At 40.1% G+C, this 23,050-nt stretch overlaps 1 protein-coding gene across 1 annotated transcript in view; it reads left to right on the top strand.

The window, feature by feature from the left end:
• The window catches only part of GPR149 (G protein-coupled receptor 149), a 56,910-nt gene that overhangs the window by 1,669 nt on the left and 32,191 nt on the right, over window positions 1-23,050 (top strand). The window contains exons 2-3 of the mRNA XM_059686853.1: window positions 389-581; window positions 3,047-3,501. Coding sequence (XP_059542836.1) covers window positions 389-581; window positions 3,047-3,501 — 648 coding nt within the window. The remainder of the gene's footprint in view (window positions 1-388; window positions 582-3,046; window positions 3,502-23,050) is intronic.

Genomic DNA, 23,050 nt, shown 5'->3' with positions numbered 1-23,050 from the left:
CTATGACAGCTGGCCTGCACAGAGGTGACATTCCAGGGATGTGACAAAGGGCCATCTGGGGGACCAGGCTGCACAGACACTTGCCTGTTTTCCCAGTAGCACCCCAGTTCCCCATTGTGGACTGTGCCTCCTTGGTGGAGACTTGAGCTGGCGGCAGGCAAGATCAGACACTCAGGAGTGTAAACCCCCAAAGTCCTGTTCTGTCTGGAGCATCTGAGATCCCAGGAGACCACCACTAAAGCTAGGGGTGCCAGCCCAGAGGCAGAACTTCTGGCTCTAGGGCAGGGAAGGGGCCAGGAAAAGGAGTCTGGGACAGCATGCTTGGGGGCAAGGTCTGGGGAAGTGAAAGTGTGATGCTGGGATATGTCTGAAGCTCTCTCCTTTGCAGATCCACATGGTGGTCCAGCACGTGGTGGGTTTTCAGAGCCTTCCCTTCGAGTCACTCAGCTTCCTACTAACCCTGCTGGCCACCACTGTAACCCCCGTGTTTGTCTTGTCCAAACGCTGGACCCACCTGCCCTGTGGCTGCATCATCAACTGCAAGCGGGATGCATATGCAGTGGCATCCGATGGGGGAAAAAGTAAGTCCTCCTCAGTGTGGTGGTTGGGAGCAATAGCATACAGTCAAATACAGAAAAGTGGTCATACAGTCAAATACAGAAAAGTGGTCATACAGTCAAATACAGAAAAGTGGTCTATTGAGAAAGTTGCCCACCGAGAAGGGGGCGAAGAGTCCAAGGACAAATGTAAATGGAAAACAGAGGAAAGAAATTATAATGTGAAAAAATTCTTGGCACAGTGCTGGAAGGAAGTTTTAAGTAAGTGGGTTTAAAACAGCGCTGTGAAGTGCTTATACATTGAATAATAATTTCAGGTAAATTCAACGAGGGCTCTTGGGCATCAGGTCCACCATAGCTCTTAGCCCAGAGTAGGAAATAAATTCATCTCCCAAGTCTACATTAAGAAGCCTGTATCTGAAAAGAGATGAACTCTCTAAAGAGTTAAAGATTCATTATATGATAGCCCATTATTATTTAATGGAACAGTACAGAAGAGCATTTTCATTATTTGCTGCTTGTATTCTTCCAGGGTTTAGGAGAGTTTTTAGAGTAATAATAAATGCCTGAAAACAGTTCCAAAACAAAATTTAAGTGTATGCCCCTGCTTTTAGAAAAACACAAAACAAAATCCCCACCAAATACCTGAGTGTTTTTTTTAAAAAGGACAAAGCATATAAAAAACATTAACAAGTTGATAAATTCTAACAGTCTATCAAATGTTAACCTCTTGCCACTAAATTAATGAACCAGCTTCTTGTAGTATTTAAAATTGTGAAAAAGAGTCTAGTGCCAGTGAAAATGAAAAGTCTTAGTTAAGTGGTTCAGGACAGTTCTTTTAAGAAGTAAAGAGCACCTGTATCAGAGCTGAAAAGTAAAGCAACGCAACAGACATCACTGCAAATGGTCGGGAGTATTCTATCTGATACGGCTGAGATAGAAGAGCGTAGGGCAAACTAGCAGAATCAACAATAACATTAAAATTTCATGTTTGAAATAAAAACCATGCTTTTCAAGATCAAAATAATAGTTTTCTGTATCTTGCTCTTCTTTATTTATTTTAAAATTCAGGGAAGGTCCTGACATATCTAGGCATACAGAAAGAGGCATGGATTCTAAAATAAAATGTGAGAAATAGTTAGTTTAAAATACTTATAGTTCAAATGACTCCAAGGGGCATTCCTTGAATAAAAATGACATATTTCCACTGTCTGAGGACTCCGCATAAATTTCCCTTTTGCTAGGACGACACTGCAGAAAACCCCGAAGACGGCCTGTCCTCAAGTATGCAGGGGCTTGACCAATTACAGCACCTTGATTCTTGGGAGTGTGACTCCGATTTCACATTTAAGCTTTTCCTCCTCAAAAAACTAAGATCCCCCCCCCTCCTTTAAATCTTTATCAGTGAACTCCAGAAACAAGAAAGGAATTTTCCCCTAACTCATACTTACCACAGGTTCATTATGCAGATGGAAATATAATTCCACATCTCAGCTTCACTGAATGGAAACTGAGACTTGCAACCTGATGATGAACGTCAGGAATAAAAATACTCTACAGAAATAACAATTCTCTCCAGCAGTCACCTGTATTATGTCTCAAAACAAAAATGTTAAAAAAAAAAAAAGGTTTTAACAGTCTCAGGTGGTAGACATATGCATTGGATATGGCTTTCAGACTCATTTTGTTTGGATGATATGTGTTCTTTTTAAATGAAGTAGTTAAAATATTTTATATCACAATCAGATTTTAAGCTTTAATTGTGAACAAAATCAGAGTATCTGGTGACATATTTCTCTGAAGAATTATTTTTATAAATTGATATAATTACATATGTATACATTGTAATTAGCAAGTTATATTAAAACGAAAGACTACAGCTAATCATGCTTTTCAGAGTTTTGCTTTTCAGAATAGATACATTATATCTCCTTTTCTTAAGTGTAGTATAGACTTCAAAAGATCCTGACTATATTCTAATAGTCTAAGTTACTTGTCAGTTATTAGTCAAGCCCTGTTAACTCTTTTATATTTTTATAACCTATTACATATATTAGTTAACTCAGTCAGTATTTACCTTAATGTTAAGAAAAGTCACTAACAAGGAGTGTTTTTATTGGTTACAGTTCATAATTAATGCACTGTCCCTAACTTAAAGACAGCACATCTGAGACATTATGAGAGTTTTCTAATTAATAGTTAAATTTTTGATACATAAAACTGATTTAAAGACTACTGGGTTCTTGGAATTGGATGTATTTCAAGCCTCTCATTGTGCAAGAGAGAAACATTAGGCATCGAGTGAAAAAATGACTTGAATTTGTGAGGCATAATTGCTTTGCATAATTGACAAGAAGTAAATGAAGATAGTTTTTAAATTCATAGTAATGAGGTTGAATGCACTTTCCTAATTTTATTTACTATTTATATTCAACTGTTGTTTATATCTTCTTTCCTAACCATGGAATTTTGTTTTTGTTTTTACTTAGCCAAGACAAACTGCTTTGAATTCAATCTATCATTTGAACAAAGTTATGGAATTTATAAAATAGCACATGAAGATTACTATGGTGATGATGAAAATTCTATATCCTATCACAATCTCATGAACTATGAATGCAAAACTCCAAAAGATTCTCAGAGAGACACTCCTAATATCTTCAGTGCCATAAAAGTGGAAATCAGCACTACACCCTCCCTGGACAGCTCCACACTTAAAGGCATTAACAAGTATACGAATACTGATATTATAGAGGCTAAACAGGATTCCCACAATGAAAAGGGCGTTGACCCACTGCTCTTTGAAAAAACAGGTGATATTCACTATGAAGAAACCACCTTTTTGGAAGGGCCAGAAAGAAGACTTTCTCATGAGGAGAGTCAGAAACCAGACCTTTCAGACTGGGAATGGTGTAGGAGTAAATCAGAAAGAACTCCTCGTCAGGTACAGTAAAGTTTATTCTTCCTGTGAAATTAAAGTGAGAACAAATATGACAGGCAAAAAAAATTCTCAGTTGTGTATTCCATTCAATCAAGTCCAAGTCTAATTACACTTGCCTCAATTAATTTCCATAATACTAAACTTTATTTCAAGGTATCTTTGAAAGGACCTTACATTTTCATTCAATATATATATTTGGGGATTAAAAGAGTTAAATAGATTATTTGAGAATTGTAGGGCAAGCAATCTACTTAAATTCAGACTAGACCCTCAGAAGTTGTTTCAAATTAGTTAACTTGTAGGTTTTATTATTCCTTCACCAAAAAGTATTTGACACCAAGATAAATTTCCTTTTTTAAATGTAAAGGCAAATATTTATACAACTAGTGGTGAGAAGGATAGTCCTGCTGCAACTATTCTAGACAGGTTGCATGTTAATCTTGCTAGAACTAGTCCATCTAGTTCTCCTTAGCAACGAAATAAAGAACTATTCCAGAATACACACAAGTGAGTCTTTGCAAGCCCTGCTGAATGTTTATCCCTTTAAGGATGAAAGAAAGGTTTTATAATATCTATACTAATAAAAGGGTAACATGCTAATTAGGGCTGATGTCTTCCAGACAACCTTCTGGACGTCCTTCTGGACAAAGCCACAGCGGCTGCAAGGTCCGAGGCTCAGACAGCAGTGGGCGGCTTCAAAGGGCCAAGGAGAGGCTGTGAAGGGCCCAGGCTCAGGCTGCCAGTGGCAGCAGCAGTCGGGTAATGGGGGTGGCGCCTTCCCCTGATCCGCCAGGTCACCTCCTGCAGAGAGAGGCCAGACTGCGGCTTAGGCCGGGGGCTGAGGCAGAGGTGGGTAGGGGCGATCAGGCTGGCAGGGGGGAAGGTAGGGACAATCAGGCCGGCAGGCATAAGCAGTTAGCCTAAAGCAGCAGTCGGATATCCCCCGAGGGGTCCCAGATTGAAGAGGGTGCAGGCCAGGATGAGGGACATCCCCCAATGCACAAATTTCATGCAGCAGGCCTCTATCTATACGAATAAAAGAGTAATATGCTAATTAGACTGGGAGACCTTCCGGGAGACCTTCCAGACGTCCTTCCGGACAAAGCCATGGTGGTGGGCCGAGGCAGAGGTGGTTAGGGGCAATCATGCCAGGAGGAGAGGGAAGTTGGGGGCAAGCAGGCTGGCAGGGGGGGAGGGCAGTTGGGGTGATCAGGCTGGTAGTGGGGGGCAATTGGAGGCAATCAGGCTGGTGGAGGGGGCAGTTGGGGGTGAGCAGGCTGGCACGGGGGGAAGTTGGGGGTGAGCAGGCTGGCACGGGGGGCAGTTGGGGGCAATCAGGCCAGCAGGCAGAGTGGTTAGGAGCAATCAGGAAGGTCGTTAGGTGAGTGGTTAGGAGCCAGCAGTCCCGGATTGCAAGAGGGATATCGGGCCTAAACCGGCAGTCGGACATCCCATGAGGGGTCCTTGATTGGAGAGGGTGCAGGCCAGGCTGAGGGACAACCCCCCCCCCCCGCCGTGCACAAATTTCGTGCACTGGGCCACTAGTATAATAATAAAAGCGTAATATGCTAATTAGATCAGACATCCTTCTGGATGAACTTCCAGATGAAGCTGGGACTGTGAGGAAAGACCGGGTCCTGGGTGCCAGAGGGAAGCTGATGCTGGCATCCGGGGGAAGGAAGGCCTACTCTTGCACAAATTTGGTGCATCGGGCCTCTAGTCCTATCTAATAAAAGAGAAACATGGGAATTAGCCGTACGTCCGCTACCCTTCCCATTGGCTAATCAGGGAGATATGCAAATTAACTGCCAGCCAAGATGGCGGCTGGCAGCCAGGCAGCTTGAAGCTAACATGAGGCTTGCTTGCTTCAGTGATGGAGGAAACCAATGTTCCCCGCCTGCCTTGCCGGCCACTGAGCTTGCAGTTTGAAACACTGTTACAAATATAGAAGCTAAACAAAACCCCAGAAACCTGCTTTCAGCCAGCCGGGATCTCAGAGCTGGAGCTGATACAGTGTTTCGATTATAGAACCCAAACAAACCAGATACCTGCTTTCAGCAGCAGAGGCCTCAGAGCTGGAGCCAGAGCTAAAGCTGGCCCAGAATACAAAAAAAAAAAAAGAAAAAAAGGAGCAGTTGGGAGCTTCAGTCACCCGCCAGCCTGAAAACAGTCCTCAGCCCCTCACCCAGACTGGCCAGGCACCCCAGTGGGGACCCCCACCGTGAAGGGTGTGTGACCAGCTGCAAACAGCCATCATCCCCTCACCCAGGCTGGCCAGGCACCCCAGTGGGGACCCCACTGATCCAGGACACCCTTCAGGGCAAACCAGCCAGCCCCCACCCGTGCACCAGGCCTCTATCCTATATAGTAAAAGGGTAATATGCCTCCCAGCACTGGAATCAGCGGAGCCGCGAGGCCTCCCAGCACCAGGATCAACGGAGCCGAGAGGCCTCCCGGCACCAGGATCAGCGTGACGGGGGCAGCACCCAAACCCCCTGATCTCCCTGAGGCTTTGTGTGTGACAAGGGGTGAGGCCACAACCTTCCTATCTGCCCTGCTCTGTTCGTAACAGGGGAAGGCGCCCCAACCCCCTGATCAGCCCTGCTCTGTGCCTGATAGGGGGAGCTCCCCAACCCCCTGATTGCCCTGCAGCTCTGTGTGTGACAGGGTACGGCGCCCCAATCCCCCCCTCCCCCACGGGCCCTGCTCTGTGTGTGACGGGGTAGAGCCATAACCTCCCCATCAGCCCTTCCCTGAGTGTGACAGTGGCGGCGCCCCAACCCCCTGATCGGCCCTGCTCTGTGAGTGATAGAGGGTGGTGCCCCAACCCCCCCACCCCCACAGGCCCTGCTCTGTGTGTGATGGGGTAGAGCCATAACCTCCCCATCGGTCCTGCCCTGAGTGTGACAGTGGCGGCGCCCCAACCCCCTGATCTGCCCTGCTCTGTGTGTGACAGGGGGGAGCTCCCCAACCCCCTGATGGGACCTGCTCTGTGTGTGACAGGGTACAGAGCCCCAACCCCCCTGATGGGCCCTGCTCTGTGCATGACGGGGGCAGTGCCCCAACCCCCCCAATTGGCCCTGCCCTGAGCGTGACTGAGGGTGGCATCACAACCTCCCAATCCGCCCTGCTCTGTGCATGACAGGGGGCGGCGCCCCAACTTCTCAATCGGCCCTGCTCTGAGCCCGACCAGGGGCTGCACCTATGGATTGGGCCTGCCCTCTGCCACCCGGGAGCAGGCCTAAGCCAGCAGGTTGTTATCTCCCGAGGGGTCCCAGACTGCGAGAGGGCACAGGCCAGGCTGAGGGGAACCCCCCCGCCCCCCCCGCCGAGTGCACAAATTTTTGTGCACCGGGCCTCTAGTGTTTTATAAAAGTGAAAGAATTTATACATTAATTTCATCCCCTAATCTCCTAGATTCCAACCTGTCTAGAATAATGAGAGAAACTTCTTATTTTATTGAAATTTGTAATGTTATATTAATATGAGATTATTCTTTCCTCCAAAGTCTCATATCTGGTAATTAAATTTATTGCTTTCCACACTATTTACTAGGAAGAGAAGTATTTTCGTACATGATTTGATAGAAATCGAAGCCCAATTGCTCCCAGTCACTGGAATCAAAAGCATAGCTCTACAAATATCTGCTAGAAATAATGCCTTCATTTTGGACCATATAACAGCAACTGTGAATATGAGCAGAAAAATCTGAGATTTCTTTTATTCTCTTTTTATGTTTCTTTTATCCTTATTGATTAATTAAAACTACTAATCTTACTCTGACATCAGCATTTTAAAAGTTGGTTAATAAAAGAAACTATATTATTAAAAATAATTATTCATAGTTTAGTGATTTGATATCTCACCAAATATTTTCCATAAGTTAAGAAATACAGTGAAAAGTGTATTCTCGACAGGACACAATGCTCAGTATTTTTAGAATAATATGGTACCCTGAATTCCTATTATTTCAGCATCAATTTGCTCCTGAATAATCTAAACCTCCTGGTTTTCTCACACTTAAAAAGTATTACATACTTTTTAAGTGTGTGTGTGTGTGTGTGTGTGTGTGTGTGTGTGTGCATCCCAATAACTTGCAACTACCTATGTGCCACTGCCCCATCCCATCCTCATGCACACCCCTTAGGCATTACAGCTATCTTGAATCTTCCTCATCATTTTTTTGTTTTATTGTCTTAGCATAAATGAACATAATAAATGAACATAATTCTAGCCCAATATATTGTTTATTTTTCCTTATTTTGAGCTTTCTAAAGATGGTATCATACTGTACCTAGTCTTCTGGGACTTCCTTTCTTCCACTCAACATAATTTCTTCCACTCAACTCTATTTTCTTATGTATTTTCTTACAATATTGGCTATTATCATCTAAAACATAACAATTTAAAAGTCTTGGTTGTAGGTCAGAGATTATAATCAAATAACTACACTTATAAATATGAAAGGATTAGACACTTTACATATCAATATATATAGTCTTAAGAGAATGAAGAAACACAACTTACCACAAACCTCTTGTAAATCAAAAAATAAAATTGTATGGAAAGCACAAAACTTTTACCAATCCAGATATCTTTGAATTATAAAAATTTTCTTACTGAATATGAATATTTTAACATTTGTGAAGAGCAAGTAATTAAGGAAACTGATCTAAAATCATGGCTTTAAAAAAATTATTAGTGGTAAAATAGATAATAGGATATTTAGGAAGGGTAAAATTTACATTTTCAGAGACTAATTGAAATACTATCATAAATTTTAAAACAACAGTAAGGAATCCTTAGGCCATAGGCTAATGTTATTGGTATGACTTTCTTTGCAAAATTGACTATGGAATTTAAGGTTAACATTATACAATATATTTAGGATTGAAAAGCTTATGAGAACTTTTTCTATGACAAAAGCCAGGTGTAAAGTCTTACTCTATTCTTCAGCAGCAAATATTTCCTGGGACTAGATGGTGACTTGGAAAGCACTTTCATTTCATCCCTTTCTTCCAAGACCTTCTTTGCTCAGAAAGCTATGTTAACTTATGTATCTTATAGTGATATATTAAACTGTAGCAGAGGGGCCCGGCCTGCATGGCTCAGTGGTTGAGTGTCAAGCCATGAACCAGGAGGTCCCTGGTTCAATTCCTGGTCAGGGCATATGCCTGGGCTGTGGGCTCAATTCCCAGTTGGGGGCATGCAGGAGGTAGCCGATCAGTGATTTTCTTTCATCACTGATGTTTCTAGCTCGCTCTTCCTCTCCTTTCCTCTCTGAAATCAAATAAAAATCTATTTAAAAAATAAACTGTAGCAGACACTGCAGCAACTTTATGAAAATACTATCTCTTTTGATTTTTCTATGGTTGTGCTTTCAATTATGTAGGCTCAATTTATCAGCTCCTCTCTAATGGTATTGACATAAAATAGTGTGAGTTCTTTGCTCTCAGGCTTTAAAAAAATCAGGTTTGATTTAAAATACATTTAGTAAGCCTTCCTTTACAATACACATTGGTTATTTTATTAGAGTTTGTGTTAGTAAACAAATTCTCAGTACATTTTGTTGGAAATCCTCATGGGAGTGAGTGTCAGGTCAAGGTTAAGGTGTAAAGAAGATAGTATTACAATGGCATTAGCAGGGTTAATTTTAAATGTGATCCAATAAACTTTATCAGAGTAGGGCTAGCCCTGCTCTTTAAAGTGTGTGTAAGACTGAAATTCATTGTTAAGCTTAGCCACATAATCACTTCCTTTTGGAACCCTATAGTGTAGAATCCTAAGCAGTTCACTATTAGTTTTCATCATAGTCAGAAAAATAGTCAGAAATGTCAGAGTTCTTCTGTTATAGTTTTAATGTGGTATGAATGTACCTCAAATGAAATAATGATTTTCCAGAACCCCAAAGACTTGTCATCTATGAATAAAGAAAATGGATTTATAAAATAATTTAGAGGCTTGTGGGTGATCACTATAATTTTCTCTTTTAATACGAAGTTCAATAAATTTCCCATGGATTTCATTTTCTTTTCTTTTAACATGTTGTCTTAAAGCTCTAGAAACTCATTTATTTATTATAAATTAGAAACAAAGATATGAGGTAACTATGCCACTTAATCACACTGGTAATTCTATCATTATAGCACTTAAGGTGAAAGGCTCTCCACTATGCCAGTAGAATATAGAAAAACGGTACTGAAACAAACCTTCTCAAATGAGTATAAGCAGGGGAAGTGCTTGATTTGATTGGCTACACAAACCACTTGGCATTAGGTAGAATAAACCAGTAAGAAATAACTTTAAAATCACCTAAGAATCAAAGAAATTTTATGTTAAGAAAAATACTTTATCTAAAATTAGTTTTACAAGTTGTATTATTTGCTAATATTGATTTCTATCATCTTTATAATATTACTAGAGGCCAGGTGCATAACATTCGTGCACACGTAGGGTCCCTAGGCCAGGCCAACAATCAGGGCTAATCTGTGGCGTGACTGGCAGGTCTATCAGGGCCCCGCCTCCCGCCACCGCCACCAGTCACCTCCCTCTGCAATGTGACCAGTGGGGCAATCAGGGGCCCCCCACTGGCACCTGCCTTTGGCTGGCCTGGGGCCTATGGGCTGGAGGAAGCTCCTGCATTGATCCGTCTGCCCCCTGGTGGTCAGTGCATGTCACAGAGACCAGTTGTTCCACCGGCCACTTTGACATTCCATCAATTTGCATATTAGGCTTTTCTTATATAGGATTATTTATTTAAGTAATTTTCATAGAAAACTGTAGTAACCGAAAGCAGAACAAGACTATATTAGGTTCTCAAGATCAATATGCAAGTCAAAAGGGGATGTTCAAATGTAGATTGTAATTGAGTAGATTTAAGGTAGGGTCCAAGATTCTGCATTTTTAACAAACCCACAGGGGACTCCGGTACTATATCACAGACCCATACCAGACCTACAGAATCAGAATCCCTGGGTTGGTTCGGATGCACATTAAAAATTTAAAAAGTACTGTGTTAGCTGCTAATCACTAGAAGGTGGATATTAATTTAAAGAGTAGGGCTAGCCCTAACGGGTTTGGCTCACTGGATAGAGCGTTGGCCTGCGGACTGAAGGGTCCCAGGTTTGATTCTGGTCAAGGGCATGTACCTTGGTTGTGGGCACATCCCCAGTAGGGGGTGTGCAGGAGGCAGCTGATAGATGTTTCTCTATCATCAATGTTTCTAACTCTCTATCCCTCTCCTTTCCTCTCTGTAAAAAATCAATAAAATATATTTTTTTAAAAAAAATAAAGAGCAGGGCTAAATTTACCCTCTAATCTATGCTGCATGAAGTGAAATAAGACTAGAAAAATACCCCAATACATAATCTCTTTACTCCCTCCCCCCAAAAAAGTACATGTTCTCTTTACATTTTAAAAAAGAAACTATTAAAAAATTAAATTGGGCATTGAGATGTTAAGTGTTTTCTCTGACATTGTTAGCTTAACAATTGCAAATGCTTCACTAATTTGCTGAATAACTTTCAACATTTTTTTTGTAATACTTTTTTTTTAATATTTTTTATTGATTAAGATATTACATATGTGTACCCTCAACCCCCCCTCCCCCCCCCCCCGCTCATCCCCTCACCCCCCCCCGTTGTCCGTGTCCATTGGTTAGGCCTATATGCTTGCATATAAGTCCTTTGGTTGATCTTTCCCCCTTGCCCCCACCCTCCCCTACCTTCCCTCCAAGGCCCGACAGTCCAATCAATGCCTCTCCGTCTCTGGATCAGTCCTTGTTCATCAGTTTATGTTGTTCATTATATTCCACAAATGAGTGAGATCCTGTGGTATTTATCTGCTCTCCAGTTCCATCCATGCTGTGGCAAATGGTAAGAGTTCCTTTTTCTTCTTCCTCTTCTTAAAGAATACCTTTCAGCATTTCATATAATGCTGGTTTGGTGGTGATGAACTCCTTTAGCTTTTTCTTATCCGTGAAGCTCTTTATCTGACCTTCCATTCTGAATGATAGCTTTGCTGGATAAAGTAATCTTGGTTGCAGGTTCTTGCTATTCATCTCTTTGAATATTTCTTGCCACTCTCTTCTGGCCTGCATGGTTTCTGTTGAGAAATCAGCTGACAGTCGAATGGGTACTCCCTTGTAGGTAACTGACTGTCTTTCTCTTGCTGCTTTTAAGATTCTCTCTTTATCTTTTGCTCTTGGCATTTTAATTATGATGTGTCTTGGTGTGGTCCTCTTTGGATTCCTTTTGTTTGGGGTTCTCTGCGCTTCCTGGACTTGTAAGTCCATTTCCTTCACCAGGTAGGGGAAGTTTTCTGTCATTATTTCTTCAAAAAGGTTTTCAATATCTTGCCCTCTCTCTCCTTCTGGTACCCCTATAATTCTGATGTTGGTACGCTTGAAGTTGTCCCAGAGGTTCCTTACACTATCTTCATATTTTTGGAATCTCTTTTCTTTTTTCTTTTTAGGTTGGGTATTTTTTGTTTCTTTGTATTTCAAATCTTTGACTTGATTCTTGGGATCCTCTTGTCTGCTGTTGGATCTCTGTAAATTATTCTTTATTTCAGTCAGTGTATGCTTAATTTCTAGTTGGTCCTTTTTCATGTCCTCCATGGTCTCACTATACTCCTTGAGGGATTCATTAAATTTATCGGCGGTTTCCATAAAATTCTTGAAAAACCTTATAAACGTGGCCTTGAACTCTATATCCAGCCGTTTGCTTTCCTCCGTTTCTGCCATTTGTGACCTTTTTCTTTGTCTCCGCATTTTGGCTGCTTCCCTGTGTTGATAGAGTGGCCCTGCGCGCCAGGTGTCCTGTAGGGCCCAGTGGCTCAGCCTCCCCAGTTACCTGGGGTAGACACTCTTGGTGCACTCTTGGAGCCTTGGTTGTTGTAGGATCACTGGGAGGAATTGACCTCCAGGCCAACTGGCTGTGGGAATCAGCTGTGTCTGAAGTGGGAGAATGGTCCCCCTCAGACCACTGGATACAGTGGCTCCTGGATCTAAGGAGGTGCTAATTCAGCCCCTGCCTGAGGCCACACAGCAGGAGCCACGAAGAGGCTCAGCTGTGAAGCAATGCAAGCCGCTGCGGGGCCTTGGGCCTTCTCTTGGAAGTTCCGGGTCTGCCTGGCTGGGCTGTAGTTAGGTACATTCACATGCAAAAGCCTCTGCTGCAGCCTGGGTGGGGCGGGGTCTCAGGGAGTCAAAGGGCGGTGAAAGCAGCTATGGTGACTCTCAGCGCCCGGAGTCGCGCGTCTCAGTGTCCCGGTAACGGCTGCAAGCACCTCTGAGGGAAAGCCGCCCTCAAGTTCACCCGCTGCCGCCTGACAGACCAGCCTCTCCCCGTATGAGCCCTGGGTCCCCAGAGACCCGCTGGAACCGGAGTTCAGAGCAGTTGGGAGCTTGTGATTCAAAAAGACAGCCGCGTCCTCAGGCGCCACCCCCTTTCCGCGCGCGCGAGCCGCCCCCCGTACCTCTGCACTTCACCTCCGCAGCTCCTCTGGCTCTCAGCGTGCCCCTCTTTTCTTCTAGTTGTAGAAATTACACTCAGCCAGCCTTCCTGTTGTTCTGGACGATGTTTGCTCTGACCCTTGCGGCATTCTTCAATTGTTGTGTGAGGCGACAATTTCCCGGTGTTTATCTATGCCGCCATCTTAGTTTCTCCAACTTTCAACATTTTTTTTTTTAAATATATTTTATTGATTTTTTACAGAGAGGAAGGGAGAGAGATAGAGAGTTAGAAACATCGATGAGAGAGAAACATCGATCAGCTGCCTCCTGCACATCTCCTACTGGGGATATGTCCGCAACCCAGGTACATGCCCTTGACCGGAATCGAACCTGGGACCTTTCAGTCTGCAGGCCGACGCTCTATCCACTGAGCCAAACCGGTTTCGGCAACTTTCAACATTTTTAATTGAAGTGAAGATTAGAGAAAAATTCACCTATCAGATCTGTAGCTTCAAGGCAGTCATCCTAACACAAATGACTGTCAGGAGTACAGATGTTTTATATCTGGTTATGTTCATTTGTCTGGGGTATTTCATTCATTACTCCACTGTTCAGATATCTGAAAATTTGTTACACTGCTTTTAAAAATAATTTATAACCTTGATTGTTTTATGATTATACAGTAATATAATTATTATAGAAAATTTAGAAATTGCTGATAAGCAAAGAAAAACACCCACTTGCAACCATCCAGAGCTAACCACTGTTTACATTTTATCTAATAAAATTTTAAGCTCTTTCTTAGTATTTTGACAAAAATAGATCATATTGCATGCTTTGTTTAAAATGTTTTTCTCCACTTCAGAGTATAATTTTCACCTGATTTAAATTGTTCAAGCCCCGTGTTCTAATATATGGTATAGTTTAGAATAACTATTTTGAGTATGGCTGAAAACATCCATGAGTGTAAATTTGTTCACAAGTATTTAAAATGAAGGGAAATGAATAAACTAATTCAAATATTTCATAACACATGTTGTGATCCTCACAGTATGCATCTTTGCTCAAATGAAGTAAAACTGAGCTATCTTATTGTTCACTTTCTATAAATCCAAGGAGATTAGCCTTAGATCAAAGTTTGTGTTGAATCCTATAATTCACCTTTTAAACTAAGAATTCTGTTAAAAACAAACAAAAAATCATGGTTTAAAAAAACCTTAAAGGCCATAACTGGTTTGGCTCCATGGATAGAGCATCGGCCTATGGACTGAAAGGTCCTAGGTTCAATTCCAGTCAAGGGCATGTACCTTGGTTGCGGGCACATCCCCAGTAGGAGGTGTGCAGGAGGCAGCCGATCGATGTTTCTCTCTCATCGATGTTTCTATCTCTCTCCCTTCCTCTCTGTAAAAAATTAATAAAATATATTTAAAATAAAAACAAAAACAAAAAACCTTAAAGGCTATGTATTGGAACCACCCCATCTGGCTTGAATCTTTTCTACAACCTCTTATTGAGTGGCTAGATTATCCCTTATGTGACCTCAAGTGCCTGGAAACTCAATTTATTTTTTAAAAGCAGGCTCACTTAATACTTTACACACACACACACACACACACACACACACACACGCACGCACACACACACACATTGATTTTAGAGAGGAAGGGAGAGAGAGAATGAAACATCAATGATGAGAATCATTAATTGGCTGCCTACTGCACGCCCCCCACTGGGGATCGAGCCCACAACCAGGGCATTTGCCCTTGACCAAAATTGGACCCGGGATCCTTCAGTCCATAGGCCAATGTTGAGCAAAAACGGGTAGGGCAAAACTCACCACATTTTAAAAACTTTGTTGTGAACTTATTTTAGATTTACAAAACAGTTTTAAAAATAGTACAGAGTTCTATTATTGCCAATTAACACAGATACTTACTGAGCATCTGCTATGTGTCATATATAGGTCTAAGCACTTTACATATAATTGTTCATTTAGTATTCACAAGGACTATCTGACAGATATTATTACCCAGTTTTACAAATGAAAAAATACTGGAACACAGAAAAGTTAAGCCTAAAGTCTATCATGAACAGAGCCTGGGAGCAAACTCAGGCAATCTGATTCCAGAGACAGTCCACATATCCATTACCATAACTGCTTCAGAGAGATAGTTTATGGCTAGCAAATCATTACTTACACTAATTTCTAATCTATTCACCTCACATAGGACAATTAATATCACTCAGGGAACCTTTAAATATGCCCCCACCCCACCCACAGAAATTCTGATTTAATTGGTCTGGAATAAGATTGGGGTATCAATATTTTTTAAATCCTTGTGTGTGGATACTTGCAAAATATATAACCAACAAAGGACTTCTATTTAGAATATATAATTTATAAAGAACACCAATAGATCAATGAGAAAATGACAGATACCTGACAGTATATAAGCAAAAGATTTAAACTAGTAATTCACATAAAAGGAAATATAAATATCTGTAAACATACAGAAAGAAACACCACATAATTAGCAATCTGGAAATCTCAATTAAAATAGCAATATGAGACCACTGTGTTCCCAAAGAATAGCCAAAACTAAACAGTCTGACAATGCCAAGAATTGATGAGAATGCGGAACAATAGAAATTCACAAGCAACTGGTTGAGTAAATTCTTAAAAACACTTTGGAAAACAGTTTTGCAATAGCTATAAAAGTTATATAAATACATGGTTCATGTCCCAGAAATTCCATTCTCGGGTATATACCTTAGAACTGCATTATCCAATACAGTAGCCACTATTCACACATAGCTCTTTAAATTTAAATTAATTTAAGATTTTTTAAAATTAAAATTCAGTTCTGTAATTGCATGACTCACAACATAATGCTCAATATCCAAATGTGGCCAGTGCTACTGTGTTGGAGAGCACGAATAGAAAGCATTTCCAGCATTGCAGTTCTAATGGACAGTGCTACCCTACAACATGTTTGTTTCTGGAAGCTCTATTTGTAATAGCCCCAACATTTAAGGATAAATAAAAGTCCATTATTAGAATGGATAAATTGTTAAACCCTATATAATAAAAGGCTAATATGCAAATTGACTGAATGGCAGAACGACCGGTTGCTATGATGCGCACTGACCACCAGGGGGCAGACGCTCAATGTAGGAGCTGCCCCCTGGTGGTCAGTGCGCTCCCACAGGGGGAGCACCGCTCAGCCAGAAGCCGGGCTCACGGCTGGCAAGTGCAGCAGCAGTGGCAGGAGCCTCTCCGGCCTCCGCCTCCGTTGCAACGCTAAGGATGTCCAACTGACGGCTCCTGGACTGCGAGAGGGCACAGGCTGGGTTGAGGGACCACCTCCCCCAACTGCATGAATTTTGTGCACTGAGCCTCTAGTATTTTTATAATAGAATACCATGCACAAAACTGGTCTTTCCTCCTTCACTCTATGAACCATACTTCTCTTAATGCATCTTAAGATCAAATTCATTTACTCAGCAGCCATATCGCACTGCTGGTGATAGTGTTTAACATCCACTATCACCGTTAAGGCCTTTGTTCATGCTGCTGCTTAGCCATTTGGAACATTTGTAGTCTATTCTTTGGACCCAATTATATCTCCATTCAGTTTCTCTTGTTCCATTTAGTCTACTCTTCTATTACTTTCAACAGCTTGTTCTAATGCTGCTGAAAATGGTTTTGGATGCTGATTCTTTCTAAGACCTAACTTGTATACTGTCGTTCCAAATTTGTATCACCCATGGTTTAATAAATCACCCTCCGTATTTTTATCTAACTGTTGGTTAAAAATGTGTAGCAAGACAGGGCCAAAGACAGGCCTGCTGCATACTACTAGAAACAATTCCCCTTGTTCATTTTGGTTTACTTAAAAACACTTCAATATTTTGGTTCTAAGAGTTATTAATCTCTTTAATTGCCCTTGCAATCAATATATGTTCCTCCCTCTTGTTCATATGGATGTCATTAGGATATTATGACATGCTTTAATGAAATACTAATACAAAATTTTCTAATGCATTTCTTTTTATCTGCTGTTAATTAGTTTAGTGACTTTAGTCCATAAATACTATTCATAGAAACAATATGGATATAAAGATATATGCTCCCTGCCTTCACAGTCAAATGTAGGAAGTAGACTTTCAAGGATACCTCCTAAAAGGTGTACTTTCACCCTAGCCAGTTTGGCTCAGTGGATAGAACATCAACCTGAAGACTGAAGGGTCTTGGGTTCGATTCCAGTCAAGGGCACGTACCTCGGTTGCAGGCTTGATCCCCCACTCTGGTTGGGGTGACTGCGGGAAGCAACCAATGGATGTGTCTCTCTCACATCGATGTTTCTCTCTCTCTGTCTCTCCCCTTCCCTTCCACTCTCTCTAAAAGTCAATGGAAAAATATCCTCTTGTGAGGATTAACAACAAACAACAAAAATAAAAAAGGTGTACTTTCACTGAGAGCTGCACCTCCGTGAGAAAAAGGGCAGACAGAATATAGAGAATGTACTTTTATATCACAGAGGATATAGATTGATAAGTCCAGCAGCCATGAGGAAGAAAGGACTTGGTCTAATTAGACATGGTCTTCGTAAACTTAAACTGTGTCATCATTTTTTAACTTCTTTTCTTGGCTCTCAAATTTTCATCAGATCTTAGAAACTTTCCAGGAATAGATGTAAATATCACTTGTCTAGTGTATTGATTTTTCTTCTTCTCATTTGAAAAATGAGTAACATTTGCACATATCCAGTGTTCAATTTCCCATTAGCTTAAAGGTCATCAACAGTGTGTATACAGCAACTTTTCCTAGTAACTGTGAGTGCAACTCTTTTGAAAGAGAAATCTTGAACTCTTTTGCAGTAGCAAGGTTCTCTCCTATTGTTTCTTGTTTTAAGTTGTACTTCCTTTGTCCTCACAAATGTTTTCTTTACTTTTTATTAAATTTATGGGAATTACATTGGTTAATAAGATTATATGTTTCAAGTATACAATTCTATGATACATCATCTGTATATTGTATTGTGTGATCACCACCCAGAGTCAAATCTTTTTCCATCACCATGTATTTGACCCCCTTTGCCCTTTAATACTTTCCACCACAACCCTTCTGTCTGGTAACCACCATACTACTGTCTGTGTCTATGAGTTTTTGTTTGCTTGCTTAACTTTTTCTATCTGGCTTATTTCACTTAGCTTGATATTCTCAAGATCCACCTATGTTGTCACAAATGGCAGTATTTCATCTTTTCTTATTGCTGAGTAATATTCCATTGTATATTTGTACCACATCTTCTTTATCTAATCATCTATTGAAGGACATTTCAGTTGTTTTTAAATTTTGGCCACCGTGAATAATACTGCAATGAACATAGGGGTACATATATCTTTGTGAATAAAAGTTTTCAAAATTTTCATGTAGATACCCAGAAGAAGGGTTGCTGGGTCAAATGGTAACTCCATTCTTTGTTTTTTGAGGAGTCATCATACTGTTTTCCATAGTTTACATTCCCACCAGCAGTGAATGAGGGTGCTTTTTTTCTCCACAACTTCTCCAATACTTTTATTATTTATCTTGTTGATAATAACACCATCTAATAGGAGTGAGGTGGTATCTCATTGTATTTTCTATTTACATGTCCCTAATAGCTAATAAAGTTGAACAACTTTTCATATATATGTTGGCCATTTGTATGTCTTCTTAGGAGAAGGGTTTATTCAGGTCCTCTGCCCATTTTTAACTGGTATTTGTTTGGTGTTGAGTTATATGAGGTCTTTCTATATTCTAAAATTCCTTTACAAAGCACAAATAGGAAATTAGAACGAGGATATCTGCTTTTCTGCATCATCTCTTGACTTAATGGTGTTCACTGAAATCAGTGGGTCTATCCCTTTCTTTGATCTCCTGATCTGAACATGTTTCCAAAAGCCCTCTTTGATGCCCTTACTATTTTTACAAGCCCCGGATCATTTTCTTAATTTAGCCTTCAAAATGCCAATCATTCCATCTTTGGCAATGAGTCATTTGTTCTATAGGTCCCCCTTAAGACAGACCTAACCTATACTGAAGTATAGAATATACTTTTTTCTTCTGTAACTTCATCACTTACAGTTATATAGCCAGAATGACAGTTCTTTTGTTTTTTACTGATTTCAGAGGAAGGGGGAGAGAGAGAGAGATAGAAACATCAATGATGAGAAAGAATCATTGATTGGCTGCCTCCTGCATGCCCCCTACTGGAGATCGAGCCTGCAACCCAGTGCCCTTGACTGGAATCAAACCAGGGACCTTTCAGTCTGCAGGCTGATGCTCTATCCACTAAGCCAGTGATGGCGAACCTTTTGAGCTTGACGTGTCAGCATTTTGAAAAACCCTAACTTAACTCTGGTGCCGTGTCACATATAGCAATTTTTTGATATTTGCAACCATAGTAAAACAAGGACTTATATTTTTGATATTTATTTTATATATTTAAATGCCATTTAACAAAGAAAAATCAACCAAAAAAATGAGTTCACGTGTCACCTCTGACACACGTGTCATAGGTTCGCCATCACTGCTCTAAGCCAAACCAGCTAGGGCCAGAATTATAGTTTTGATATTCATATCTGGTTTATTTTTTTTTCAAATTTGCCTTCTGAAAATGTAAAGGTATACAGTTTACTCTGTCCAAGCTTTCCCTTCCAGACAGCATGGATTCTAGGAATAGTTATCTGTCTCCTTATGTGTCCAAGTCTTCCTATTTTGCCAATTATTTTCCCATATTGGTCAGAATCTATATATATATAAAAGCCTAAATGACCGAACGACTGTTCAACTGGTAGCTATGATGTGCGCTGACCACCAAGGGGTAGACGCTCAATGCACAAGCATGGAAACATGGAACAGACAGATGAATCTCAGAGGGAAGGGGGGAAGGGCGGGAAGAGATTAACCAAAGATCTTATATGCATACTAGAGGCCCCGTGCACCGGTGGGGTCCCTTGGCCTGGCCTGAGCCCTCTCACAATCTGGGATCCCTCAGGGGATGTTGGGCTGAAACCGGCAGTTTGTTGGGGTTGACCCCCACAGGCCAAGGGACCCCACCGGTGCATAAATCTGTGCACTGAGCCTCTAGTTAGATTATAAGAAATTGTTCCCTATTGCCTCTTGTATTCTCTATGAGATAAAAGTGTTAACAAAGCAAGGCAAAAATATGGTAATCTACCTTAGAGTTAAATATACCTCCAAGCAGAGTCACTGGAAAATATTATTTTGCCTCTAGGCAAACACAGATTCTGCCTTCGTGACTATATCTCTATCCCAGAGCCATCTTTCCTATATATTAAGCCATGATTTAGCAGTCTAAATTCAGTTCACTGGCACCATCTGCAAAACCAGAACAGTTTTGAAAACACAACAGTGAATTAATACCACTTACTAACAAGTCACCAATTTATGATAGGTCACCATTTTAAGCAGTTATAAAAATAAAAGGGAAAAATCTTTTAAGAATTTTAGAAAATAACCTTGTGTTTTGTATTTCACCCCCCTGAAGAACCAGCCTCTCTCAGAAACAGGCAGGCTGGAGTTCAGTCTTGCCTTCACTTTTTTGTGCCCTTGTATCCTCATTGAAAATATAGGAAAAGAACAAAAGTGATATTGTGAAGATTAGATAAAATAATTCATATCAAATACTTATTTCAGTGTATAATGTACAAACATACTACATTTAAGGCTATTATGTCATTCATTCATTCAGCAGCTATTCTTTGAATGTATAGATGCCAGGCACTATGCTTGGTGCTAGTGGTAGATGGAGCAGTTAACAGAACAGACATTCTGTCATCATAGAGTTAATCTGAACAAACAGTGAAAACTAAGCAGGGATGACAACCCATTCTTCTGCCTGCCAACTCAATCAAGCGGTAATAACTGTGAGCATCACTGAACAAATGGTATTGCTTCCTCTGAGTCAGTTCCTACATTAATGAGATGAGTAATGGCCACTTTTAATTATTTAAGATCCATGAGCATACACAGAAATAGTTGGGCTTTTGAACTTTCCATTTAAGCCAAATTTCAATTTTAGTAATTATAGTCTGCTTACTTCATTTCCCCATGATGTATCAATGTTGTCTTTCTTTTCTTTTTTAGATTACACTCAAAACTTCCTGTTTTCAACTGTGTATATTGGGAGACAATAATGGTTTCAATTCAGATACAAATAGAAATAACCATTCTAAATGGTCCATTTTTTAGTTTAGAATAAAAGGTCATAAAAATTAGCAAGAAAAATATCAGAGATTGATGAAATGGATACAACTCTACTAGCCTCATAAACTTTCTTCTCCAGTGAGTCTTTATTTCAAAGAATAAAGATTCTTTCCATTTAAAGTTTGAAAACGTTTTTTATCAGAAGGAAAAAGGGTGTTTTAATCATTATCACAGTAATTTGTATAGCACTTAACCATGTATAAAGAACTTTCACATTTATTGCTTAATCTTATCTTCTCTCTAGACAGTCATGGAATATGATTTCATTTGCTTTAAGAAATAAGTAAAATGAAATAAAATCAATATTCCAGTGGTATAAATATATACCTACAATTTTTATATAAACATAAAATAAATGTTACTGATTGATATAAAGGACATGTAGCAGACAATTTACAAATAGTATTAAAACAGACATTACTTTTTATTGTAAATTCCATACAGCACTTGATTCTTACAGAAAGCTTTTGCTGATTTTTTACCAAAATCTTAAAACCTTAGCCAAACTACAGTTGCAACTGGCAAATAGATATAGTTCCAATATGAATACTGGTTAATATTTTCATACATTAATGAGTAAGATGAAAGTGAAACAACAAAGACATATGCTGTCTTCTGTTTGTCAATGATATAAGTGAATCTTTCATTGGATTGGATAATAGTTTTCCATTTTCTGTGCTCTTCTACAGAGATACCCTCCTAATTCTTATATGTATTATTAATTATCCATATTTCCTTAAGTCTAGGCAATTAATAAAAGAAAAGAATCAAGTACTAATATATAGCATTTGCTGACTTCCATGGTATAAACACTCCCACTATGGCTGACTTCAAGCTGCCAAAGTAACATCACGAATGCAGAGTTAGGAAGCGATATGAAGTAGCACATTACGTAGTATTTCCAAGGTATACATGCAATAGATGTAAATAACTCAATAGTATACATAATAACAACATGTAATTAAATAGGAAGTGGTGAGTTTTTAGTATTCACTATCTTTGTATTTAATTTACTATTTTATATAATTTAATTTTTAACAACTAGCTCTCAAGATTGGTAAAAGTTTAACTAGTCAGTACGAGCCAGCGCCAGCTCATCACTGACATACTCCATCTATTCTGTAAGAGGACTCAGCATAAAACACAAGCAATAACCCTTGGTGTCTGATCACAAGAGCTTTAGTCTCTTCTTTCCTGCCAGCTTCTGTTGGCATGAGCGTTTCTGCCCCCATCACTTTCAGAATCGGATTTTTTCTCTTTTCTCATTTGTGAGTCTGTCCTTTACCAGGCATCTTGCCCCAGAATTGGTTTAGGCATTTGGTCTTCTTATCAGACTCTTAACTTTTTCAAAATAATAGGGATTGGATCTGCTTCTATTTCAATGCAATCTCTAATTCATGAACATTGACTTTCCATTCTCCCTCCCTCCCCCCTTTCCCAATGGACATACAATACAGAACAGTGGGAAGAATTCAGATGTCTAAGTTTCATGTCTAGTATTATAAGCTTTAAACTCAAGATCATATCATTTAGTTCAATGCTTAGTAATCTTTTTAAAAGCTATATTCTTTAAAGTAAGAAGGAACTGATAGATCATTCTCATTTTTTTTTTTTTACTTATCTCCCTCTCTGCCCCAGGTGGGTGGATATAATTACCTCCAGATATAATTTTGATTTTTAAACATCTGCATATAATACCCTATCAAACTATACAATGTTTAATTTATATGGGTACTGCCCAATAGGAGTTACAGTAAGTTTTAGATTTAGGAAGACTTTGAAGCAAAGAAGAATAGTAAAGTTAACTTAATTATAGACAGAAA

The sequence above is a fragment of the Myotis daubentonii genome, chromosome 3 (assembly GCF_963259705.1).
Source record: "Myotis daubentonii chromosome 3, mMyoDau2.1, whole genome shotgun sequence".
Taxonomy (NCBI): Eukaryota; Metazoa; Chordata; class Mammalia; order Chiroptera; family Vespertilionidae; genus Myotis; species Myotis daubentonii.
The sequence above is the reverse complement of the archived record's forward strand: the minus strand, read 5'-3'. Positions and strand labels throughout refer to the sequence as shown.